Genomic DNA, 26,530 nt, shown 5'->3' on the forward strand with positions numbered 1-26,530 from the left:
GCAGAGTGAAATGTTATGGAAAGATTGATGCTAAAACTGAAAAGTTATTCATGCAATAAATACCAAAACAAACCAATTGAAACATTAATGATCATAATGATATTTTTATGTTTGCTGGAAGATTGAATAGAAGCCAACTTTCTTTGATTTAAGAGGATGTGCAATGTAAGTACTGCAGTTAATCGGTAGTGTAATTGGTATAAATCAATATTGTACTACTATACTTGAGTAGAATAATGTAACCAAAATTGGGGCTGTGCTCTGGTTACTCAAGGGGCCTGTGGTTAATAACAAATCTGGAAGTACTGGCTGGTGGATTTTACGGGGCTGCTGTAACTTGGTGTGTTGAGGCCATAGTGTGTCGACTGATTCCCAGCCCTGCGCAACTGGAAACTAACACTTGGAGTCTTTCTGACTGGTGGCACCCTGGCAGCAGCTCTCTTTCTGGCCTGGCTGGCCTTGACGCTGTTTGGGAATTGGCAGGGGCTCGCAGCCGAACGCGCCATTACGGCCGAAGCTGTCACGCTGCCACTGGTCCCCGTCGGTGCGGCGGAGCGGCTGAGGTAAATCTGGACTGTGACTAGTGTGGATGGGCCGTGGGGGTCATGGTGAGGGGGTGGGTGGAACAGGGGCCAAGAGGGTGCCAGGGAAGGGTTTGGAGGAGGTCAGTAAAATACATTAGACAGCTCCTGTCATCGTGGGGCTAATCAAAGCAACATGAAAACACAAAAAGAAAGCAGAGGGTGTGGACTTCTACTATAAAAGACATTTTTGATTACCGCCATTCGACAATCGGGGAGTGGGGGGGCTTGTAACAAAGTAACATTTTGAATAAATCATTGTAAATTCCACTGGGTAAACTTTATGGTTTCCAACCTGAGGTTTGAGGCCTCGCTAAGGGTCTCAGGCTCAGCTGTGCAACGGGAGAAGGGAGTTAACCCCTGCGTCTCCTGACTAACTCCCAGTAACTGAGTTGGACAACACATCATTAAAGGGACAGGTTTTGCTATTTTATGAACTTCCCCCCCGACCATGTTGTCCATACACTTTGCAGTCTCACAAACAAATCTTTCGAGAGTTGATCACTAGTTTGCACGGTGAACCAAAAAGTAGCCATTCAAATAGAGATGCATCTCAATAGATTTGAATATCATAGAAACATTTGTTTCAGAAATGTGAAACTCATATATGTATTCACACACCCACCCACCCACCCACCCACCCACACACACACACACCCACACACCCACACACCCACACACCCACACACACACACACACACAGATCATTAGGATGACGGGTGAGCTGGAGCCAATACCAGCCGACTATGCCTCCGGGGCCTGGTAAAGTGATATTGGTGTCGTAGTATCGGAGCATTTTTACTAGTACGAACACTCGGTATCTCTGCATCCCTAGCGATTATCCTCATTAGGGTCACAGGTGAGCCGGAGCCAATACCATTTAACTTTGGGGGAGAGGCGGGGCCCACCCTGGACTGGTCGCCAGACAATCGCAAGCCAAATACAGACAAACAATCAGTCGCACTCACATTCACACCTATGGACAATTTAGAGTCTTCGGTTAACATAATATGCATGTCTTTGGAATTTGGTTCGAAGCCAAAATACCCGGAGACCATGCAAACTCCACATAGCAAGGCCTGAGCCAAGTTTCAAACCCAGACCCTCTCGACTGCAGCAGATGTGCTAACTACTCGTACGTTGTGCTGCCCCATTAAGATATATGTTACTGTTTTGAGTGCATCAGCTTTAAACTTCAATAATTAATTTGAAAAAGAGTACGAGCTTTAGGTGCAGGTTAAATACTTCTTTTTTCTCATGCCTTTTCAGAACATTTCCACCTTTAAATGATCTTTCCTGCACTGTACATTGTGCTTAATTTTATTTGTTTTTAAGCTGCTTTTTATTTTTTCTTTATTTTGAAAATGCTTTTGATCATATAAAGCACATTGAGTTACCTTGTGGATGAAATGCGCTATATAAATACATTTGGTTTGCATTGCTTTAGTGGCCCTGTTTGGAAACCCTTGAGCCCAGGTTGGGAACCCTTGGTTTGGGTGGAACAAACCATTTTATAAACACAGACAGCTTTCATCATTCTGAGAGTTGTTACAAGCTTTAAATTAAATTACTGTATGTTCCTCAAACAATGCAGTAACATGTAGTAATTAATACATATATCTTTTAAATGTATTTGGCATATTTGGTAACTGAATCCTTAACTGAAGGTTGACTTCAGACAATTTTTTTTTATAAATAAATAAAAATACAAATCATAAAAGCATAAGCAAACAAAAAGCAGCTTGTTTGCAATGCAAATATTTATTGTGCGGTAACTGGAGCAGTGGCCGATCTAAAAGCTCTGAGCTGTGGCGTGATCACAAACCTCAGGCAAGAGTGCCTGAGCGTGTTTGCGTGTGTCTGTGTGTGAAATCTGTGTGGTTACTATGGCGACAGAGTGAACACGAGGCAGACAAACACTGCAGCATCGTCTGAAGTGGAACAGAAGTGAGGCCTTCGAGTGAGTCTGGTCACGGTGGGACACAGTGAGTGCAGGTTAGATAGAGTGTCTGCTTGTGCATTTGTTAATATGCTCTCAAAACAATAAAGCTAACACAGTCACAGTTTAGTAAACCAGTCCCGCTCCTGTCTTGACAGCTCTCTGATCACAGAGAATTTTTAGACTAAGTATGCCATTATGCGTGAATGAAGTGATCAGCAGAGTCCAGAGAGCTGTGAAGTCCCAGGGGGAAGTGAGGGAAGGTGAGGGGTATCTGGGGGTCCGTTAGGGGGAGGAGCATACCTTTGCAGTGTGTCACACGTCGCATCCCTTGTAAAGGTCACAGAGAGAGACACAAGTACCAGGTGAGGGATGTCATGGCTTCCTCACTTCCTGGTCTGTCACAACATGTAAGCGCATGTTCTGACTCTTGTGTTTACCAACACAACTTGTATGCTGTGGTGATGGCGTCCCACTCAGTCAATCTATCCACATGTGGCCCGTTTATCATAATTTGAATAAACAGTGGTGCCGGAGTACACTGAAGCCAGTTAAATGTTTTGCATATAATTATGAATTTAGGATTGATATACTATTTAGTCCTGTTTCTGATACCAGCGCCTCTGTTTTGGCTATAGGCATATATAACACTGTAATACTTCATAAACAAACTGTGCCACAATGAGCTTCACTTGATTGCCTTAATTTTTAAGACGAACTGTTACAAATGAACGCATAACACTAAAAAGTTATTATTATAATGGGTAATATTTCAGGATGAACCTAAAATGTGCAAACCTTTATAGGTGAGCTTAATTTGATCTTCTCTAAACTTTTTAATGCACATGTCCAACTGTGCAGTACTATAGTAACTCTTGTAAAAGGTGCCGTTGTCTAACAAGGACATGAAGGGCAAAAGTTCACCTTTAATTCTAAAGTGTCACCCCAAAGCCCAACATCGCAAAATTCTTGAGAGTCCTATAATACTTGTTGCATGCATTTATCTGTTTTTTCCTAAAATTGGTGAATTAAAATATATCTTGCATCTTACTGTATTTATTTTAAGACAGTTTTTCCTTTCAAAATTTTCAGCAAGACAAAGACTTGTTTTAAGATACAATATAAAAGTCAAGTCATACTATTTCCATTGGCAGATTGTTTTCATTTAAAACAAGAAATAGTGCCCCAAAAATAAGTGAAAAAATTAGATTTTGAAAAAAGTGAAAACTGTCTTAAGTAGAGTAAGATGTTTTCACTAGAAATAAGATAAATTCACTACGTAAGATTTTGCAGCGTAAATAATGTGTTTATTTCTGTACTTTAAACATTTAAAACAATGGAAAAATAAAAATAAAAAAATTACTACAAATGTTAATGAATAAATATAAATAGTAACACTTGATTTTTTATAATGAAAAAAACTATTTTACGTACACTTTTAAACTTTTAACCTTATCATCTACAAATGACAGGCCCATCTGTCCCCTTTAAAAAGCAAACGAGACCCTCGGGGACAAAGGTTTGGCCAACCTTGGTCGACGTGCTTTGTTAGGTGCTGCAGTTCAATTTACACAAAGATCAATAGCATGCTGGAGTTGGAAGGTGTGATCAATACACTTCTTATTTGATATTCAGTTCCATTTTTGTAGTTTGTCCTGTGTTTTCTGCTGCTGTTTAAAGGCCAAAACAATAAACAAGATGCTCATCATGTGCTTTTTTTCCCCTTCAGAATAGCAATGTACAACTACAGCAAGTATTTTCAATGAAAAACCTCGGCAAATGTTTCTATAATAATGTTTAACTAAACAATGTTGAAAAAAGTGCATCAAAAAGACAACATGAATGATGAAAATGGAAACATGAATGATGATGCAAGAAGAAATTACTAAAAAGTAACAAGAAATGTGCATTGCAAAAGGATCATTTAATCTACATGACAGAATGTGTATAATAGCCATTATCAGATTATGTCACGGTGCTATAAACAGAGTCACAAAAATACAGCTCTTACCTGCGTTGAACACTGGGTCCCTCTGCTTGCTGCAAAGTAAACGAGCAAACTGTCAATCAGCGTCGGTCCCTGCACACCTTCAGCATAGACATCTTGTTGATTTGGATGAAGGTCACAGTAAAGAGCGCTCGCTCATTTGTCAAAGACATTTGTTACCTGTCACTTCTTTTGCCACTGGAATTGCTGCCTGTGGACCCAGCACGAGTTCGGTTGCCTTTGGAGTCACCCGAATCTTTCCGCGTGAGAGACCCCACGTGCTCATTGGAGTTGGCTCTCCTCACCGTGCTGGAGGTCGACGACAGATGGACAGTGAGAAGAGGGGTTAGATTTTATTCAGTGATTATACACTGTATCAAATTCAAGCACTTTCAAGCTCAATTTTCTAGCTTTGAGATGATATTATGGCTTGACCAAATTTACATTTATGTTATTTACATTACATTAAAGGAGAGCCATAAAAATACTCAGTCATATTTTCAAGCAATTTCCAGAACCCCTAAAATATCTGAGAGGTCTTCTTACTATTTTATTATACTTATTTATTATACTGCCCTGCGGTTGGCTGACGACCAGTCCTGTGTGTACCCTGCCTCTCACCCAAAGTCAGATAGAATTGGCTCCAGTTCATCTGTGACCCTAATAAGGATAAACGCTCGGGATACACAGATACAGAGTACTTATACTCATAAAAACGCTCGGATACTATGACACCGATACCACTTTACCAGGCCCTGGAGGCTACCTTGTTGATACTGCCGGTAACATAGGCTTATCTCAAAGATTAATCCATGCAGGTCTAAGTACACATAGACCTATACAGTGAAACTGTCAAAAACATATTAATGCAGTTGGTTACTTTGATTGCGCCGCCAATAGTTGCATAACTGTGGCATTTCTCAAGCTAATACATAATACACTTCAAAAAAATAACTCTTACTTTTTTAATACACAGTCCAGAGTAAAGTGAAGTAAGCGATGGTGTGATAAGGTATCACTTCAGTTGTCCTGTCACAGTTTTATATGAGACCTAAAATGACCTTGTGTGACAGGCTACATTTAAGTCAAATGTGTGGCAAGACAGTAAACCATGCAGTTTATGTGAGAAATGATAAGTTGTTCCTCTAGAAAGTGTTATATTTGAGTAAAACGTATGCCATGAAATTTATGATATACCTTTCATTCATTATATGGAATCACAAATTTTCATTTTTTTATTATCTTGGTTTTCATGACTTGCAGTTAGATGTGTCAAATCAATTTTGGGTCAAGTTTTGAAGTTTTTAAGTTAACTACACTACACGTTTATTGCAGGTTTATTTCCTAGTCTCAAACATATCTATTTAATCAAGACTTTAAGTTGGATAGAGATGCAACATATTCTCATTCATAGTACAACAACAAAAGGTGTGAAAGCCAAAAATAACAGGGGTTCAAAAGTTGGCTTTTTTACTCCCCAGTAGATGGTCTTGCACCAGCTAAACCTGATCAATTGGGCCGCTTGACAGCCGGCTTGTTCAATACAATAAAAAGGCTCCATCAGCAGTCCACTGGCCAGTCGGCCCAGTCATCACCTAATCCACCCCATTCACATTAAAAAATGGTCAGTCCTTTTAGTTGTGATTTGTTTGCTACTGAACAGAATTAAAAAGATGGAGAGAAGCTGCTGTCGGGTGCATAAGCCAGAGAGGAATCACACTAATCGGACCGCAAGATATAGGATACTGTTGGTGTAGTGTTGTTTATTCATTTCAAGTACTGCACAATTATGACACTGATTACATGTGAATATTACCAGTGTATGGAACTTGTGAATGAAAAATGAAGCATTAAAAGTACGTTATTGCCATGACTGGAGATTGATGTCACCATAGCGGTTAGGTTAGACTGAGAGTAACACGGTGTCATGCTCACCTGAGCCGCAAAGAAAGAATTCTGGTTGGCAGAGACAAAGGAGACAAACTGCACATCTTATTATAAGGAGACAAGACGTACATTGGCTGCATGACATTTGGCGAGTCACAGAATGGGAACAATGGGAAAGACAAATGGCAGGGAATGGACGTAAACGACCGAGAATTAAAATTAACCGTTCACAAATTTGGTATAATTAAAAATCTTGTCTGGTAAGTCTTATTCCCTCAAGAGACAACCATGAGCCACTGAAGTGGAGCTGCAGTAAAACGTTTGATTAAGCATCTCCTTCCAGCAAGTATTTTAGGCATTCCCCAAAGCTCCCATTGGTGAGTGAAGTCAAGTTTTTCACCCTCATCTTAAGATAAATCTCAACTTTATGACACTGCCCCCTTTTAGCCATTAACTATAGTTTGGGAGGAAAACAAAAAACAAACAAACAAACAAAAAACTATGTACAGTGTAACCTGCAAAGTTGAACACAATCCGTTTGCTAACAAAGAGCTGGTAAATATCAGCTCTGGCTGAGAGCTCGGACTGAGAGTCTATCAAGCTCACAAGGATGGGGAAAACAGGGTGTGGGAAACACAACACAAGATGTAGTACAGTAACACTGCACAAAAGTACTTGGGCATAGCTGCAGTTTTCTGATATTGAAAAAAAAAATACAAATAAAAACACATGTATCTGTTGATGCTGCTGAAACGAGGTCCAGTGTTGCTGAAGTCACGCAATATGACAGTTCCATGCTTAACATGTATATCATTTAAGGCATTTTTTCCCCAGACTTTTTTGGTTGCACTCTTTAAATTTTTAGTGTGTAAAAAATATTTATTGTAAGTAAAATATTATTGTATTGTAAAATATTTAACCCTATCTTTAAGTAAAACACTTATGAGCCAATTCTGTGTCAAAGATAGTGAAGTAAAATAGTAAAAGAATGAAATACCCCAAAATTTGTGAACATTTTGAGAGACAAAAACAGCTCTATTGACTTCCACCAAGACCTGACAATCCTTATTGGCTCACCAATAAATTGTACACTTTCATAGAACTTCTCCAGCCTTTGTTTGAAATTCGTAATTAAAATTCTATTATATGACGAAGCAATACAGAATATTTACATTTGACAGGATTTGCACCAAAATATAATAGATATTCCCATGCTCCCCTCCACAAAGTTTGGTAGAGGAATTGGTGAAAACAAACATAAATCAAAACTGTCTTGGTAATAAGCAATACGGTGGAAAAAGCAGAAATTCCTTTCATAGAGTTAATAGCCATAGTTCAATCATGTCATTTTCTGTAAATCTCAGAGTGAGATTTAATACATTTCAAAGACCCACTAGTTAACTTGGTTTATGAAATAAAAGTACAAAAAGGGAAAAAATAGCAAGAGGGTTAGATCTAGTTGGACTGGTCACTGCTGTGCGCTAAAGTTCATTTTATTATGGAAATGACATCCAGGGATGGGAGACGCTTATTGTTCCCCTGATAACATTTGCACCACAATTATGCATGAACACACACACATAGTGTCCTTGCACAGAAACACACTCTTTAGGTTTATGAGCCCTGTAAAATGTCAGTGGCTTCGGCTGACAAAGCAAGAGGTGAGGATTGATGGTAGGAATTATCAGACATGACGAGACAAGTAAAACACGATCCTTTGACCTGGTAAAGGGGCCCCTCTACAGCCAGTCAAATTCACCATCACAATTCCCTAGTGAATTTGATTGATATCCTTTTTCATTTGCTCACCTCCTGGTGGATGCTGTGCTGGTGTCCTTCCTGGATCCAGATCCAGACGGAGAGGGCAGAGTGCCACCGCCTTTCTTTGGTAGAATAGTCCCGTTGTTGACTGAGGGTCTTAACGGCAAGGTGGCTATCATTGGCCGGGCTGGGAAACAAATCGGAATAAAAGAACATTACACACGCTTTTTTTAGATCATAACTACATTAATTATTCACTGAGATTGTGTTCCTTTATGACAGTGAAGTTGGCTAATACTTCCTTTCTTTGTCATCTAATGCAGTGGTTCCCAACAACCGGTCCGCAGACCGGTACTGGTCTGTCTCACATTGGAGAACGTAAAAGCGCTTCGAGTATAATGTGTAATGTGCCACGTTAGCCAGCTAAGCTATGAATAAACCAACAAGCGTCAATTAGTTACAACGGACAACATTTGGTCACTGTTTAGCGTAAATGTATAAAAACAAACAAGATTAAACGAAAGAGAATAGTTGGTTTAGTGGAAAAAGCGACATTTAAGTGAAAACTACAAACGCTGCACACAGAGTGAAAATACACAAATAACTGAGATCCATTATAATTGCATAAAAAAAAAAATATATATATATATATATATATATATATATATATATATATATATATATATATATAAGGCGGCACGGTGGACGACTGGTTAGAGAGTCTGTCTCACAGTTCTGAGGACCGGGGTTCAACCTCCCACATCCCAAAAACATGTATGGTAGGTTAATTGACAACTCTAAATTGCCCGTAGGTGTGAATGTGTGAATGATTGTTTGTTTGTATGTGCCCTGCGATTGGCTGGCAACCAGTTTAGGGTGTACCCCGCCTCCTGCCCAATGATAGCTGGGATAGGCTCCAGCACGCCCGCGACCCTAATGAGGAGAAGCGGCTCAGAAAAAGGATGGATATATATATAAATTTTCTAACCCCCAAAAAATCTCGAATAAGCCCTAACCGCCGATAAGCGTTTTTGGGGTTGGTCGGTAGCCCCTCCGCCAAAATTTAATTGAAGAAAAAAAAAAAAATTGGGAAAAAATAAAATAATCTGTGAATAGGTGAATCCGCAGGTGTCGAGTCACGAATATGAGGGGGTCCACTGTATACGGTGCCGTGAAAACGTATTTGCCCCCTTCTCAAGTTCTTTTTTTTGGTGGTTTTTTTTTTGCATCGTTTCCCCACATTATGATTTAAGATCGTCAAACAAATTGAGGGCAATTGAACGTAAAATGCAGTTTTTAAATGGTGATTTTATTTATTATTTAATTTATTTATTCAGGGGAAGAAAAAAAATGATCAAAGCTACTTGGCCCAGTGAGAAAAAGTAATGGCCCCCTAAAAATACAGTAACAACTGGTTGGGCCAACCTCCACAGCAACAACTGAAATCAAGCATTTTCTATAACTGGCAATGAGTCTTTCACATCTCTGTGGCGATATTTTGGCCTACTCTTCCTTTCAGAATTTTTTAAATTCAGGAGCACTGGAGTATTTTTGAGCATGAACGGCTTTTTGAGTTTATGCCACAGCATTTACATTGGATTCAAGTACGGACTCTTTCACTAGGGCACTCCAAAATCTTCACTTTCACCCAATAGCTGCACGCCATTTTATCACCCCTCCCAAGCACCAGCGATCACGGCACTTTCACGACATTATTAGACAATCACATTAATGTTTAAAGGTAAGTCGAGGTCATCTTTAAAAAGCTTTTTTAAAATAATTTTTTATACATTTACTTACAATAATTTTGTACTGTACTGGATGTTTTCACAAAAAGTGCTTCAAATGAACATACAAATGGCTTTAACGGATGAACCCTCTCCCTATTAATCTGTTAAATTGAGGTTCCGCTGTACTTTAATTTTTTAATTTTTTTTTTATGTGCCACTCCGTCAAATTATTGCTTTCCATGAAACTGCTCCATGGTGAACTGCTGATCTAAGGAGATCATTACAAAAAAAAAAAGACCTATTTACTTTTCAGAACACGGTTCTTTGTCAAGCAAGTGCAACAAATGGTCCATGAACATTCAGCATAAACTGTGTGCTTGGACAATTTGTAAGTGGCAACAACAACACAAAACAGGCATGCACACACAAACTCACGCGTGCTAGAAGTCAAGGCCAGAATTTAAAAGCCACGATGCAGCTTTTTCTGCAGTGATAAATATTTAATAGATAGTTTCATGGGGCAGACACTTACACTCCTACCGTTATCGTCTTTCATGCAGTAATTGCACAGCAGGGGTATACAGGGAGTTGTAATTTTCTAGTACGTTAAAGAAAGCGAGTGTGTTTTTGTGTTTCAGGTAGGTCACTGCGTTGCGTCCATCTGCTGCTCGGTGTGCTGCAGCTGAAAAAAAAAAGCCCTGAGTCATCCAGCAGGTCTAAATCCAAATGGATACTCTCCCCATCAGTCATCTTGTAGGACAAAACCAGCTAGAAATCAAAATGTAGCAAATTATCACCATGCACCTTTTTCTGTTACAGTTTATCTCTAGCTAATGTGATGTGTGAGGGAACAGGCTGTGAATAAACAAAGCATAGTCATGTTTCAGTAATCGATATTTGATCAGTCATGTGAAATCTAATGTTTGTATCAGTGACGTCATATTGTATCTACGAACTGAGATCATTACAGAGGGCTAACCCTAACCCTTCTACAGTTAGCTGACACTCAGAAATGACACAATTCAAGTCACAATGCATCACACAGTGTGAGACAAAAGTGTGTTTATCGAAGTGAACGAAATATGACACTGTTCGAGCAGGCAGTGATAGAAATGTGCTCGCCCATACAAATGCCACCAGGCCTAATCGGCACAGACAATCGGCCTACCTGACTTCCCAACATGGCTGTCTGCCGAGGGAGACTTTCTCATCAAAGCAGGTTCTACGCACAATAAATACGACAACACAACTCAGTCCAGTGGAAGGAGAGAGACAAGCCGAGAATAGGGCTGGGCGATATGTCCTTAAAATAAAATACCAAATTTTTTTGCCAAGACTTTTCCGCGTTTAATCGACTTTTTCTAGAAAATGCAAAAATGAAATGTTTCCCTTCTGGGATTTGATTTATGTTTCCTGATACCAAACAAGTTTTGAATTTTTATTTCCAGCAAGATTTTTTTTGCCAGCATTACATTCAACAGAAATAATTGAAATATTTTTTATTTTCATATGAAAAAAGTTTTCCTCCTGTAAAAAAAAAAAAAATTTTTTGTCAAAACATATGTAAAACCCGCCTTGATAAATTAACATTTCAAATGTTCAACAACTTAACATAATCAAATGATTGAAGAGTAACATTGCACACACTCCAGTTCTCTCACAGTATTTTCTCATGTATATTAGATTTCTGCAAAATATTTGCGACTTGGATGCACATAGCTCAGGTAAAAATTTCAACATGTAGACAAATTGCTGCTTTCGCAAGGTATTAATAGGAAAACTGTCTTGGCAACGTTCAGAGCAATTGATTCCCTGACTGCCTTCCGGAGCACAGGCTCCTTGTCATACGGAAAACAATGTGGAAATGATTCTGCTTACGGTGTTTGTTTCTTAGCAGGAATGCAATTCACTAGTTACTTTTTAAAAAAACATATTTGGAGAAGTCACTAATTGGAGGATCTCTAAACTACGGAAACGACCTCTAAGGAATAGACAAAAGAAAAAAAAATTCCCGACAAGCAAACTCAAATGAATCACCCAACCCTAACACAGAGTAGACATCCTTCAGCCTAGTGCTGCGTATCTGTTCACCTTTGGTGGGCCCTCGACGTAAGCTCATGGCCTGCTGCTCCTCAGACACGTTCAGCCGGCGGACCACGTCGGCCAGAGCAGACTTGAGCAGCTGGATCTCGTCCTCCTGCATCTGGACCCTCTGCTCCAGGGAGGCGATGCGGTCGGTGACCTCCATGCTGCTGGATGCTGACGCGCTGTCATCTGAGAAAACACGGTGAGCTGCTGTCAGAGACACTCAGAGTGGATGACAGTATATACAATATTCTAAGTCAGTAGCACAACTATTCCCCCTTTATTGTGAGATATAGTTTCAGAGACCCCACAGTATAGTGAAAACCCTCAATAGAGAGACAAAAATAAAACCTTTTTTTAAAATTACAATATTATATTATATGTATATTATTATAGGCATTACAGTAAGTGAGTACAATGTAAAAACATGTAAACTGATTGCTATGAACCACCCGCGATATAGCGAGAATTTTGGTGATAGACAAGTGGATACACTCAACAAAAACAACCAATGTAATACAATGTAGCAGGGGTCGCAACAGGTGAACCGCGATATAGTGGGGGAACACTAATATTAATATCTTATATTTGGTTGATGAAAATGAAAACAAGCCAAAAGAGCAATGGGGGTAAAAGAAACAAGACATATATATATTTTTTTTTTACATTTAAACAGCTATTATAGACAATTGCCACCTCTGACTCACTAATAGGAGACACTCCACTTCATCAATGCACACACATGCACTCATGTGCACACACACGATGACGTTGATCAAATATACATGTAAATCAGTGCTATGTTTTCCCAGCAGACTTGCAATAACAATCAGATGAATAATGCATCGGACATCTGCGGTGTGTGCGCCCTCTGTGGATTTGCCTTTCAACCAGACCGCCTGCACAGATAATGGGAATGCATGGGAGCTCTTGACTTGGGTAAATAATGTTGTCAAACACTTAAATAAAATATTGTTGTGCTAAAGAAAAGAAACCCCGATACTATGCAGATCTGATGTTATTCCACGCAGATCCATTCTCTATAATACTGTAGCTTTAACTCATTAGGGCCGTGGGTACACTGCAGCCTATCCTAGCTGACTTGGGGCGAGAGGTGCGGTACACCCTGGACTCGTCACCAGCCAATCACATAACACGCAAATCATTTAAAAAAATTAATTAGAAGAGCAAACATCTAACTCATAGATATTAATGGCTCAATAAATTCAATTACAGTTGAACTCAACTTAGTTGCAGCTTACAGCGTAGTTTCGACAAGGGGTAAGTAAGAGTAAGACATTCAGAACATTTATAGCATGCATAATTTAGGTCACCAACTTACTTTCTTACCAAATATATTTATTGTTGATTTCAGATTGAAGTGGAAGAATTCATGTAAGTCAAATTTCTTAAAAGTATTTTGAATAAAGTTTGCTTTTAAAAAATACAGTGCTTTTATCAAGTCATCCTGAAGTGACTAAAATGGATTACGGTATCCATCCATCCATTTTCAATAGCGCTTGTCCTTAGGGTCATGAGCTGATTTTGGGCGAGAAGCGCCACCAGTCAATCAAACGGCACATACAGACAAACAAGCATTCACATTCCCCATTTTTATAGTATTCAATTAACCTAATATGCAGGTTTTTCGAATGTGGGAGGAAGCTGGAAAAGCCGGAGAGAATCCACACAAGAGTGGGGAGAATGTGCAAACTCCACACAGAAAAGCTAGAGCATAGGTTTCAAACCCTGGACTTCAGAACTGTGAGGCAGACATGCTAACCACTAGCTCTATATGCTACCCTGAAAATTAATTAAATATTAATACTGTGTTATTAAATACCAGACTATTATTTCTCTCCTCACAGCATATCTGCCCTGCACACCCACCCACTTGCTAGACTAATAAAGCTGGTCTAAATTTATATGACTTGGTGTCAAGGTCCTGATGCAGGCAGACGTTATATTGAGGACCTCTAGGTTAGGCAATGTGTGTATTTTGTGTATTTCAAACTTGTGAAGCATCCAAATTGAGAAATGGCTAACTCATTAATGTCAAAGTTAAAAAATACAGAAACTAAAGAGGATATTGTAAATACTTTAAAAATCAGCTACATTTCTGGATGACTGTCAAAATTATCCCAGAGACCCAAACTTGACGATAGATGATTACAGACCATTGTCAATCTATAAACTCAGATTCATAGATGAATTTTCACTCAAAGGACATGCAGAAATTCTCTCTTCCAGTCATCCTTCTTTGCTAAAAATGAAATGTGCTCACCTGAGGGGCGTTCTTTAAAGCAGCGGTTCTTCATGCTAATTTGTAAATATGACTATCGCAAGATAAAGCTCCTACTATCTGATGAGCATCTGTCCCCGTCTGCTCCCAGCAAAGACAGACAATGGCATCACTGGTGGAGGAGTACAAAGATGGATTGTCACACAAACCATTCCGCTAGCATCAACGCCTGACACCTGCCGTCTTTACAGGAAACCTTAAAACATGACACACAGTCACGTGACAGAATCCAATGTAAGGAATTGGACACATGTTCCAAAGGTTCAAGCCAAATATATAAATATCTGTGCAGCGAGTCGCTATCAGTGATGTGTCACTTTACATTTAACAAAAAATCCATCAGCATGCACACCCTGGGACACCACTGTCTCTCTTTCAATCCAATGAACCCACATTATTGCACCACACCCAACCAGGCTCACCGCGGTGCTGCTTCAATTAAATCGTTTCTCTCTCTTTTATATCTTTTCTTGCCTCATTTTCAGGTCACAATGAGGCCAGGGTACACATCCTAAACTGTATTATTTGCATCATTATTTGATATGGCACACATTGTAATACTTTACATTATCTCTCTGGATAAAATGATGGAGGAAAATGTGAACAAGCACTTGGCACATCCATCTTCCCATCACTGAACAAAGAAGCACTTTCCTGAGTCATGCACTGACCTCACTCTCATCAATAATTAAATTGTGGAGAATGCACATGTGTTCTGATCCATTTCCCCTTTTAGCACTCAGTATCAACAACAAAGGACTACAATGTCTTAGTAGCTAAATGCTGTGGTAACGCACAGAAGGCACTTTCACATTTTGGTCTATACTCGTGGTATCATGGGGCACCTGGTTATTACAGCAACCGAAAATCCAAGAAAATATGTACTACACGCTTCCCACCCTCAGATATAATAGCTTCCATTTTTTCTGGGAAGACTTTCTACAATAATTGGAAGACAAATAGAGAGTGAGGCCATGGGAAACAGCCTGTGAAAACATGAAGACAGTAATTCTGTTTTGCAGTTACAGGAAGGCACTGAAATCCTCTTCTAGAATTCTCCCTTACTTCTGACACTGTATAATAATTAGAGATCAGTAATTCATAATTACATTGGCCGGATTACTGATTGAAGTCTGGACTTGATGATATTTTCACAAGAAAGCAAGACCACAAAGAATTTTGAGCCTACATTTTGGGGGAGAATATGCCTTAAGAGTCCACATTTTGAATATCAAGCTGCTATAATGCATGACATCAGCATATCACGTGAGCTGCCAACGCATCTCACTAGACGTCATTTCGCCCAGCATTAAATGACCGCGGCACAGTGTTTTTCCTCTGGCTTTTTGTGGCATTATTCTGACCACAAGCGATGTTTGGCACTGTTACTGCCTTTATTTTACTAGGTACCTATTTCATGCTTTTGTTCCCATACTAGTGTGCTTGATTGGACTTGCAGATGGAGCTGATATTGGCTAACTTTTGCAAACAAATGCCTTTGATTTGGATTGTCTGTAGCGTTGTGTACTTGAGTCCATCTGTTTGTGAGGTGTGTCAAGAAGAAGCGCTGAATGAAGCTTCTCACTCCCAACTGGCTAGCTGCCATATGCTTGTCACATGTGATCACAGGATAGAGTGTTATATGTGTGCATTTCCCCTGCTCATTCATCAAGTCATGTTTATTGTGGGGATGACCCAGCAGAAGTGTATTAGCTAAATCAACCGGTCAATTGACAGCTGGTTTTATGAGCTTCGTGACGACTCTTGATGGACAGAGGATCAATAGCTATTCATAGACAAGAGGTGGCCCACAAGAAGCAAAGTCACAACATGGGACCTTGGTGGGCATTGAAAAACAAGGCAATGGAGATGGTGGTGTCTGAAGCTTGTTTTCATGTCAGAACCATATGTGGGGATGTAGACAAGTGGATGTAGAGATCATAAAGAGAGTAGAGCATGAAAGTAGGCCAAATGACTCCCATGTGGCATCCTATACTGACCTTCTCAGACCTTGTTAAAGCCTCCCTTCCTTCCACTGGCTGCATCCTTCCTGGGGTCAGACTAAGGGCAAACTGACAGCAACTGCCCCACCTTGCCGCTCCCAAACAACAGCACACGAAAACAAAGATCTTTCAAAATGGGCGCATGAGAAACTTAACAGAAGAAGATACAGCCTGTATCCGCTTTGCCTTTTGTAAGTAGTAAGAGTAAGTCACTTAAGGCCTTAAGCTTTGATGTGAAGCTACAGAAATCTTGAGTTTAATAAGGAGGTTAGTGTTAGAGTTAGTTAAGAGCCAAAAGAAGTGAAGAAAGGTTAACAAGTGAAACAAGAGCTGCACAGACAACTGTAGCTAAATAACATCTTGACTGTGACACTGCGCACAGGCCGAGGGGATTCGCTCAGCAATGCAGGATACGCCAAACAGTACTTTGCGAGTGATACCAATTTTTTTGGGACTTTGGGGGCGAACAGCAGCTTGGAGTGGAATTTTCTCTGTTTCACCACTCGGAAAAAAATGGAGAGAGCAAAACAAGAATTGAAGAGAGTAAAATTGTTTCAAATATTTAGGGTTGGGATTATTTGTTCTTCTTCCTTTGGTCTTTGAAATGAAATTCAGGTGCATTTTAAAGCTAAGGGTCACTGATGATTTAGTGGTACACTCGCCTGCCTTTGGTGCGGGCAGCGTAGGTTCAGTTCCCATTCAGTGGCGGTGTGAATGTGAGTACGAACGGTTGTCCGTGTCTATATGTGCCGGGCGACTGCCTGGCGACCAGTTAAGGGTGTAGTCTGCCTTTCACTCAAAGTCAGCGGGGATAGGCTCCAGCGCCCCATGACCTTGAACAGGATAAGTGGTATTGAGAATGGATGGATGGATTTTAAAACTATTCTGTCTCTGGAAGGGGAAAATAAGGCAGCAATGTGTTAGTAATTCCTTTCTATTGGGATGCTGTGCATAATCTAGATAGGTTAGACCATGAGCTAAGGCTACCTTCCAGTTGGTGGCAAACAGACTGTTATCATTACATTTACATAACTAGAATGTCACTCTGTAGAGCGCAGATCTCCACCAAGGTTGAACTGTGGAAAACAAATAGTGGTGCTCTTGGCCTGTAACTTTACAAAAGTGTAAAAATTGAGTGCCATAGTTATGTTTGTGTGTCTGTGTGTTAGATAGCAGGCTACTTTCTGCTTTGTGGCGAATGACATAAGACAGGGCTCTCGTTTGAACTCAGGGGCAGGGGGAAAATAATTCTATTGTGACTCAAACAGTTAAAAGATATAATTCCTCTATCTGCCATTTTATATGGCTTCACACCAATATGTGCTTGAGTCTTCCTTGCTGCATGTGCCCCCCCCCCAGAACGTTTCATGGAAATAGGCTACGTAGTTTTTGGCAATCCAGCCACCTAACAAACATCACAACAGTCTGTACCCCTTGCTTTCTTACTTGTTGGAGGAAAGCATGACAAGGTGGGAACAAACAAGAGACACTGGTCTTACTGCTGTGTGGCCATTTAAGAGGTGATTCAGACCACAGAGGCATAGGTCAAGCTTGGCAGCGTGGTTCCAGGCACCAACAAAAATGTCTCTGTCAAACTCAACCTTTTGCTCACTTGAAACAAGCCTTTGTCCCCAAGTAACAAACAACCAAAAACAAGAGACGAGACATTTGTTCCATCCAGCGTTTGTGTGGACTAGTGTTTGTTTTGTTCACTTTCACTGTTGTTATGGGAAACGCTTCCAGTGCCAGACACTGTCAGCACACTGAACATCAGCCAGCAGTACTTCCACCATCTGGAAGGTTGAGAACATACAGTGGTGCTGCTGAGTGCAGACACCCCTCTTACACAACAAAATACAAAACTGCCAGCTTAGTCCAAATTCAAGAGATTTGCTTTGAACAGACTGATAGTCGACTGTCATCTGGCAGCTAAACGGCTGATTTAAAAGTGTAGGAATTTATTTGGCAGTCCAATGTCCAAGAGTACAAAATGTATTTGTTTTAACGGATTTGATAAGCGGTACAGAAAATCGATGGATGGATGGATTTGAAGTATTATTCTGTTGTGTGATCATCCAAAACACTCACGATTCACTTGTTTTCAGCTGGAGGAGATTATCAGAGCAGGCTGACTGAGCTCATTTAAAAGAGGAACAAAAAAAAATCAACCATAAGAAATAAGGGGTTTCCATTGCCAAAAAAAGTATATTTATGTCAACCATAAATACAAAAAGTCACAGATGTTGCAGCCATATTGCAATCATCATTCAGTGATGATGTTTAGGGAGCGATTGCTCTGGGATCGTTTTCATCCATCCATCCATTTTCTGAGCCGCTTCTCCTCGCTCGGGTCTCGGGGGCGTGCTGGAGCCTATCCCAGCTATCATCGACCAGCCTAATTTACACATCTTAATAAAATGGAAAATACTATTTACATCATTTACACCTAGATAGCTGCATGGGTGACCATCCAGTCTGAAATAAAAGCCTGTAAATAAAATGAGCCAACTGAAGAGAGCAACACTGCAACTGTTCATTCATAATTTCATTATACCTCATGACCCAATTAGGCACGTCTTCCTCACTCGCATCTCTGCACCTGTGTTATTGATTAATCTATTTTTAATGGACTTTCTAAATGGGACCATTTCCTTTCCCCCCTCTCCATATGTTGGACACAGGCTGAACACATGCAACCAGACATGCACTTGGATCAGGAGGTTCCCTCATTCCTGATGTTAGAGACCAATTAGGGTGCAGGAGCAGCTTCTGGGAGCTGCACTGTGGGCACACAGCGGTTAATTGAATCTGTTTGCATTACAACTGATCTGCTGGGCACAACCTGGAGAGGTGCAGAGAGAAATTTTATAGGCTATGACTTTAACCTCAGCAAAGGCAAGTATACAGTATATGATGATGAAGACGATTAGCATGAATAGAACCAAACCGACTCACTTGGTCATTGTGACTGAATGCAAAGAAGAAACATTATTAACTTTTGCTATTATCCGAAAAAAAAATGTAATACTATACTCTGGTGTTTTAAAAAACAGACCTATTTTCAAGTATTTGCTCCAAAGCGGATTTATCATGCAAAGTTTCTAATTCATTTTTAATTAAAAGAAGTCCATAAGAGACCATTTTAGACATTAATAACTGAAATATGTGCTTACAAAGTACATTAATTTGCATTAGAATTTGAAACAAATTTGAATACAGTACACCCCCTCCATAACGATGTTTAGATTTTGCAACCCTCTCTTGTGGATTTCTAATTGGAACATTTCTACACAGATTGCACTGTTATAGCACATCATCTGAAGACTATCAGTAAACGCTCTGCTTTGCTGTGCAGTACAAGGCGGAAATCCAGTACAAGTACGTCGAACAGTCCTTGCCAGCGACCATTATGGCGTGCCCCAGTCCAGAGGATGTCCAGTATTACTGTAGCTGTTTTTCAATTTTCAAGGTTGTTGTTTTTTTTCCATGAAAGATGGTGGTCTGTTGTAACTGGAAAGTGATATGCTTGATATTCACTTACAGTACATATTCAGAATCAGAACTGTACCCTTTTTAAATGGATAGCCGTAAAATTGCCGTATCTGAACATAACAGAACTGGCATTTATTCGCCAAACATTACTGCCACTGTGTGCTCTTTCACAAATCAGACAATTACATGCGACAATTTCATTGCTAGCATCTGGTGTGATGTAAAATAAATACCTGGATAGAGACAATTTATTTTAAAGGTCCCATATTTTGGCTATTTAGACCTCCACGGAATGACTCTCTAACATGGACTTAGTATAAAAGTGTCAATTACAATTAAAAAAACATCATGGTTTTGTCATACAAGTGTCCAGAAAAGGCCCCCCTGAAAGCTACTTCTGTTTGACCCATTTTTGTATCTGCTTTGTTCATATTTGCCTAAGAACACCCCATTTCCCCTGATTGGTTGCCTCCGTGTAGAAGACCCACTTGTGAAAGCACACGTGTTGGGAGCAGAAAGGGAAGGCGGAGATCTTCGGTAGTGACATAGATAAGCTTGAGAAATTCGTATTACCGGATTTCCGGCCTCTCGGAAGAAAAACGTCTGGAGCTCAGGAATGCGTGGACGATTTTAATTCATATTTCACACGTTTACTGAGGCACCATAGAGACAATATTAAATCCCAAATACTAAAAGAAGCTGGTTTGGCAAAATATGTCCCCTTTAACACAACAGGGTCGTGTTCTTCAGACCCATTAACTGGCATTGTGGAATTCCCTTCCACACAGTTGTCATTCTACCTAAGTTACAACTCCAAAGATGGAAAATTGCCCTACATTCCATTGTTCTGTATAAAAAGGAGGAAAGACGATGACCTCTACAGGCAGTATAAAAGGGACTACGAACAGTGACTAAAAATAATGGCATCTCTTTGGAATTCTGTCGACTGGTTTATTACTCAGAGCCTCACCCCACCACAGGTACAAGACGACACTGCAGTGCTTTCTTTTTCTGGCTCCTTCATGATATTTTTATGCATGCATGACAACCTGCTCAAGGACTCATGAGCTTATTGCCCTACACACGCAGACACACACATCGAACTTAAAGCTTTGGTCTCACACACACACACACAGACACAGACACAAAACATACAGATAGTTGTGCCATTTGCTGTATTTGAATGCAGGAGCTTCAACATTGCTACTTTGCATGCATGATTGTTTAGTAGGTCAGAGGATAAGGCTGCACGAATGTGTGTCAGCGCATGAAAAGGAGAGAGTGAGAGAGACAGAATGATGAGATTAGAGAAGGAGAAACAACAAATGGCTTCCTCTGCAAAGCACCTGCTCACCAAGAAGCACCTTTCAATGACCATCCAATTGCCAGGCTTACAAATTTACAGTCCCAACATCATCATAACACAGGCCAGCTTGCTCCACCTGACCTCGGACATACCACAAGCTGCATCGTGTGCACCTTTAATGAGAACACATTGTCACTCTGTGTAAGTGTGAACACTTTGGCTTGCTACCACAAAAGAGAGAGTGCAGGGTGAACTCTTATCAGGAGCCAAAACAGAGCAGAGCGAGATAAGAGAGTGGGTGGAGTAGTGCGGGTAGAATCGCGGCTCCAAAGTCGAACATTGTAAAGCTTGTAAAATTTTGCACCAGCATTTCCAGCAAACATATGCATTTCATGTTTACATTTTGGACATGGAACTATGCTTGATGTTAGCATATCACAGGAGCTGTCACCTAATCTCACTAGTCCTCATTTCAGTCAACATCAAAGCAGTTTGGATTCTTGCAACAAGCAGAAAAGACTGACGATGTCCAAGTACTTATGTTCACCATGTCAGTATCACTAACAGCTGTTAAACAAAGGTAGGTTCTATTAAGCAATACTTAGGAGCCTACTTGTTTAAGTGACACCCTAGTGGTTTTAATTTGGTAGATTTCTACATTATTTTTGTTCGAATTGCAGCCAGTACAGACCAGCTTTTTGTGAACAAAAGATTCAGATTTGGATCTTCTGTGACTGGTTTAATGAATTTGTGTGTGTTTGTGCTACTGGACAAGACAGAGCACTGAGCGAAGATGTCAGATCTCACCTAAAATTTTGCCAGAAGACTTAATAATGGTTTTATCATGGCAAAAGTTTTGGATCCAGAAAGAATCATTCCAAATGTATTTTATTCAATGGAAAATCCAAACTGAAGTTCGACCAGCATCATGGAGCAGATTGTGGGTAGTGAATGCTACCTTCGGGGTACCACCGTAGACAGGGCCAAACTGATCAGATCTATAACAGACCGCCTTTTTGGAGGTATTAAAAATTATGCAGGACTTTATGCTAGCATTTTCCCAAGACCAAGCACAGAGTGTGAGAGAGTGAGAATGAGCGTGAAGGGAACATGAGAAGAAAAAGATGCCTGGGAACTTAAGTAAATTAAGGGCTGATAAGAAAAAGTATGAAAATTTGAAGGAATCCTGAGAAAATTACTGGTGTGACAGTGGCTGCAGACAGCTAAAAATAAACAGAGAGTGGTGTAAGCACTCACAGACGCTGGACTCCAGAAAATCGATGTCAGACGTTGACTGAATCAGCGGTACTGGAGGAAATATGCCGGATCAAGTCGATATGCATCAGACTGCTGCTCTGGTACATTTTACAGATGAATAATGTCAGAGAGAGACAATCTTGTAGAACTCTCAGCTGTTGATATATTTTCATCCCTCATATTTATTTTGCAATCTTATTTGAGAGGACACCTGAAGAAATACAGTAAGCACAGTGGGTCAGCTTCTGAGTGGAGTTTGTGCGACATTAATAGACAGTATTACCACAAATGTTAAACACCCATCCTGAGGTTGTATAATTTTTACGAGACAAATTGCACAAAATACCAAATTTAGTCAATTAGAAGGACCAGCCTCAACAAGAAGTACACACACCGAAACTTGCATCCCAGAACAGATTGTGTTTGATTAAAGCTTAACTCTAAAAGAATAATGAAGAGCGGCGATGAGGAGGAACTTTAACTCATCTGCTCTCTTTAATGATTTCACTTTGAAAAGATAAATTTTGCCAGAAATAAAAGGAACGGCTATGAGGGCCAGAGTGACACTTTGGCTCCAAAGAGCAGATATTATACGACAATGGATGCTAAACTTGGGTGTCCAACTCCTTTGGGTCATTTGCTGGCAAAATATCCAGTCCACCTCCTCCCTGCCGGGGCCAATTGGCTACCGCCTTTGGTAGCGTGAGGGTGGGGGGGATTTAATCCTAATCCATGTACACGTGCCATTATCAGACATGCTTTTTGGACCGAAGCCCAAGAAGGATTGCAAGATGGAGTGTGTCAAACTATCCCCATGTTTCAATAGTGGGAGGTTGGGGGGGGCACTGTGCCTGTGGGTGAACTAACTGCATGGAGCATAGAGATAAATGGATGTCTGATCCACATTTAGGGACACATTCTTTGCTGAAAAAGTGAACTGGATGAAGGAGGGGGAGTGGATTTGTGCAATGCTGCCTTGTCTTTCTCTCCAAATAAGATATGAAATGTATACCAAGGGATTTACAATTGAATGAAAAGGAAGGCTGCACACAGGTCAACAAGTACAAAATGTAATGGATCATATATGTGTTTTTTCACAATGGCTTTGATGGATATTTGTACGATTCAAACTGAATTAGGCTGTTTAAAGTTCACTTCAATAGGAAATTTAACTGTTATGGTGAGAATGATGTGGTTCTGTTGGCTTCATCAAGCCGTGATCTCCAACTCTCACTGGAGCACTTCGCATCAGTGTGTGAAGCGGCTGGGATGAGAATCAGCACCTCCAAATCTGAGACCATGGTCCTCAGTCGGAAAAGGGTGGCGTGCCCTCTCCAGGTCGGGGATGAGATCCTGCCCCAAGTGGATGAGTTCAAGTATCTTGGGGTCTTGTTCACGAGTGAGGGAAGAATGGAACGGGAGATCGACAGGCGGATCGGTGCAGCGCCTGCAGTGATGCGGACTTTGTATCGGTCCGTTGTGGTAAAGAAGGAGCTAAACCGAAAGGCGAAGCTCTCAATTTACTGGCCGATATACGTTCCTACCCTCACCTTTCGGTCACGACCCACAGCTCGTGACCGAAAGAAGTAAAAAAAAAAAACAAAAAAAAGTAGTGTTTTTAAATGAGAGAAAAAGCACTCTTTAACACAATATTTTATATAAAAAAATAAAAAATAAAAAACATACAATCATGGCATAATTAAATGGAACTAAAAAGAATGAGACAGTTTTTGTCACACTTTCTCCTTCAATTGTGTTGCTCATTCTGGTGTGCGCACCGTGGCCACCTAGTTGGTAGTATAAGAGACAGACATACGGATATAATGTACTGGAGACTCAGTTATAATGTACTGGAGACTCAGTTCTTCGCTCAGCTTTTCAATACAAAAGTTATATTAGTCGTTCTTCACAGATAATAATATATGCCGGTGAGTATTGTTATATGGTCTGTCTACATGTGTTGTCTACATAGACGCTAATTGTTAGACCATGTGCTTATGGGGTTTCCCATTGAATGTTAGCATTCAGGTAACTGAGGCTTTGTGGTTGCTTTAAATACACTGTGTGTCATTCTCTTTGTTTGATGTTTAGCTTGACAGTAACCTTCAGTTGGGTGTGTCAATAAATAGCTTGAAGTGTCTTTTTTGAAGAATATTTATTAATCATATCTGCCAAACTCTCACTTGTTGTGAAGTGAGTTGAGTCATCTAATCCCAAACAGTGCTGGTACCTCAAATTTGTGCTCGCAAGTCAAAGCAAGGAGTGCTTTGACTTGCGGGAGTGCTGGAGCCTATCCCAGCTATCTTCGGGCAGGAGGTGGGGTACACCCTGAACTGGTTGCCAGCCAATCGCAGGGCACACATAAATAAACAACCATTCGCACTCACATTGACACCTATGGGCAATTTTAGAGTCTTCAATCAACCTACCACGCATGTTTTTGGGATGTGGGAGGAAACCGGAGTGCCCGGAGAAAACCCATGCAGGCACAGAGAGAGCATGCAAACTCCATACAGGCGGGGCCAGGAATTGAACCCCGGTCCTCAGAACTGTGAGGCAGATGCTCTAACCAGTCTCCACCGTGCCGCCCTCACCCGCAACCCGAGTCAGTATAATATGGGCAATTTTAAATTCTTCAATCAACCTACCACGCATGTTTTGGGGATGTGGGAGGAAACCGGAGTGCCCGGAGAAAACCCATGCAGGCACAGAGAGAACATGCAAACTCCACACAGGCGGGGCCGGGAATTGAACCCCGGTCCTCAGAACTGTGAGGCAGACGCTCTAACCAGTCCTCACCGTGCCGCGCTCACCCGCAACCCGAGTCAGTATAAGCGGTACAGAAAATGGATGAATGGATATTTGAGCTTTAAATGTAAAAAGTTGAGGAGAAGACTAAAGGTCCCATGCCATCAAAATCTATTTTTTTCTACTGTCTATGAATAACATAGGTCAAAATGAGTCCCGGACATCATTTAAGTTTGAGATGTGGTTTGTCGATGGAATGCAAAAGGCAATAAACGGCATGAGGCTTGCAAAACAACCGAATCAGATTTCTGTGTGTCTGTGACGTTGATAGTTATTAAATATTCAAGTACTTGCCCACTTCATAGTTCGTCCCCACCCAGTGAACTTAGCAGAACGGCAACAGGGCATTTCCGGGCTTTAACCGAACGAGGGGACCGTGGTGTCTCGTTTGCCACGGTGCTCTCCCAGGATATCACCAAAGACCAAAGCTGTTTTCTATATTTAAATTTAGAATAACAGTGATCCAATGAGAGCAAAGCTTATTTGAATATCAAATATGAATGAGAAATCCGGCCGGCTCAATTGCCAGGCGTAAAAAATAAACTAAAATAGCTCGAAAAAGGGCCTCCTGGGTATTTGCAACCCAAATTATCTTGCAAACCTGATAATAGGACAAAAATTTTGATGGCAGGGGACCTGAAATCACACTCCTATTACCACATAATTACAACAACAATCTTTTCGAGCCGAACATAAAAACCAGAAAGAAAAATCACTAAATGACTAACTTAGTCCATGAGATGAAATCAGTGTTGTGTGCCTGAGTGTGTAATGAGGCTAATTTTCCCTTGGCGTAAGATAGATCTGACCTCCTGAGGACAAAACGTGCAGCCTGCGTGTGTTCCTGCAGTTTAGCTGACCTAGTCTCTCAACATTAGTGTGGTTGGATGCTCCACAACACATGGAGCTGCAGAGAAGGGAGTGGATGACATCATTGCATTTTGGTCGGGTCCAAATGGCGCAATGATGTCACTCTGGCCTGGAGGCCCAACACTGACACACAGGCTTACTCAAACAGACCTGCGATACATTAAGAAGCCAGAATAACAAATAAGGAGCAACTCCCCTTTGTAGTGAAGTTGAAAATTGGGAGTTTGTGTCTTTGTTCTTGCATGGTATGTGTGAGAATGGAAGCAGTTACTTTACAGCAGTACCTGAACAGCCTATTTTCATGCATCTAGTAGATTAAACGTGACATTATAAAATAAACCATATTACAGACAACGCTATTGAGATATTATAGTTCATCCCAAGGGTGGGTTGATGGGCTTCTTCATAATGGAACTAAAAAAGGCACCTTCATCAAACATTTATCACAAAGCTGGCACTAGCATAAAATTGTCCAAAATGCCTTAGACAACATACTGTACTAACTTTGGCACCACAACCTTT

General features: G+C 40.6%; 1 protein-coding gene across 5 annotated transcripts in view; it reads right to left on the bottom strand.

Moving 5' to 3' along the window:
- eml1 (EMAP like 1) overlaps nt 1–26,530 on the bottom strand; it is a 53,765-nt gene that overhangs the window by 13,071 nt on the left and 14,164 nt on the right. For 2 of the 5 annotated variants that reach the window (XM_061695540.1, XM_061695538.1), the window contains 5 exons: nt 11,977–12,159; nt 8,204–8,342; nt 4,688–4,816; nt 4,532–4,560; nt 2,824–2,850 (listed from right to left, as the gene is read on the bottom strand). In XM_061695540.1, coding sequence (XP_061551524.1) covers nt 2,824–2,850; nt 4,532–4,560; nt 4,688–4,816; nt 8,204–8,342; nt 11,977–12,159 — 507 coding nt within the window. Of the gene's footprint in view, nt 1–2,823; nt 2,851–4,531; nt 4,561–4,687; nt 4,817–8,203; nt 8,343–10,417; nt 10,492–11,053; nt 11,108–11,976; nt 12,160–26,530 lie in introns of those variants that run through there. The other 3 variants (XM_061695542.1, XM_061695541.1, XM_061695539.1) reach the window with 3 other exon arrangements.

The sequence above is a fragment of the Phycodurus eques genome, chromosome 14 (assembly GCF_024500275.1).
Source record: "Phycodurus eques isolate BA_2022a chromosome 14, UOR_Pequ_1.1, whole genome shotgun sequence".
Lineage (NCBI taxonomy): Eukaryota > Metazoa > Chordata > Actinopteri > Syngnathiformes > Syngnathidae > Phycodurus > Phycodurus eques.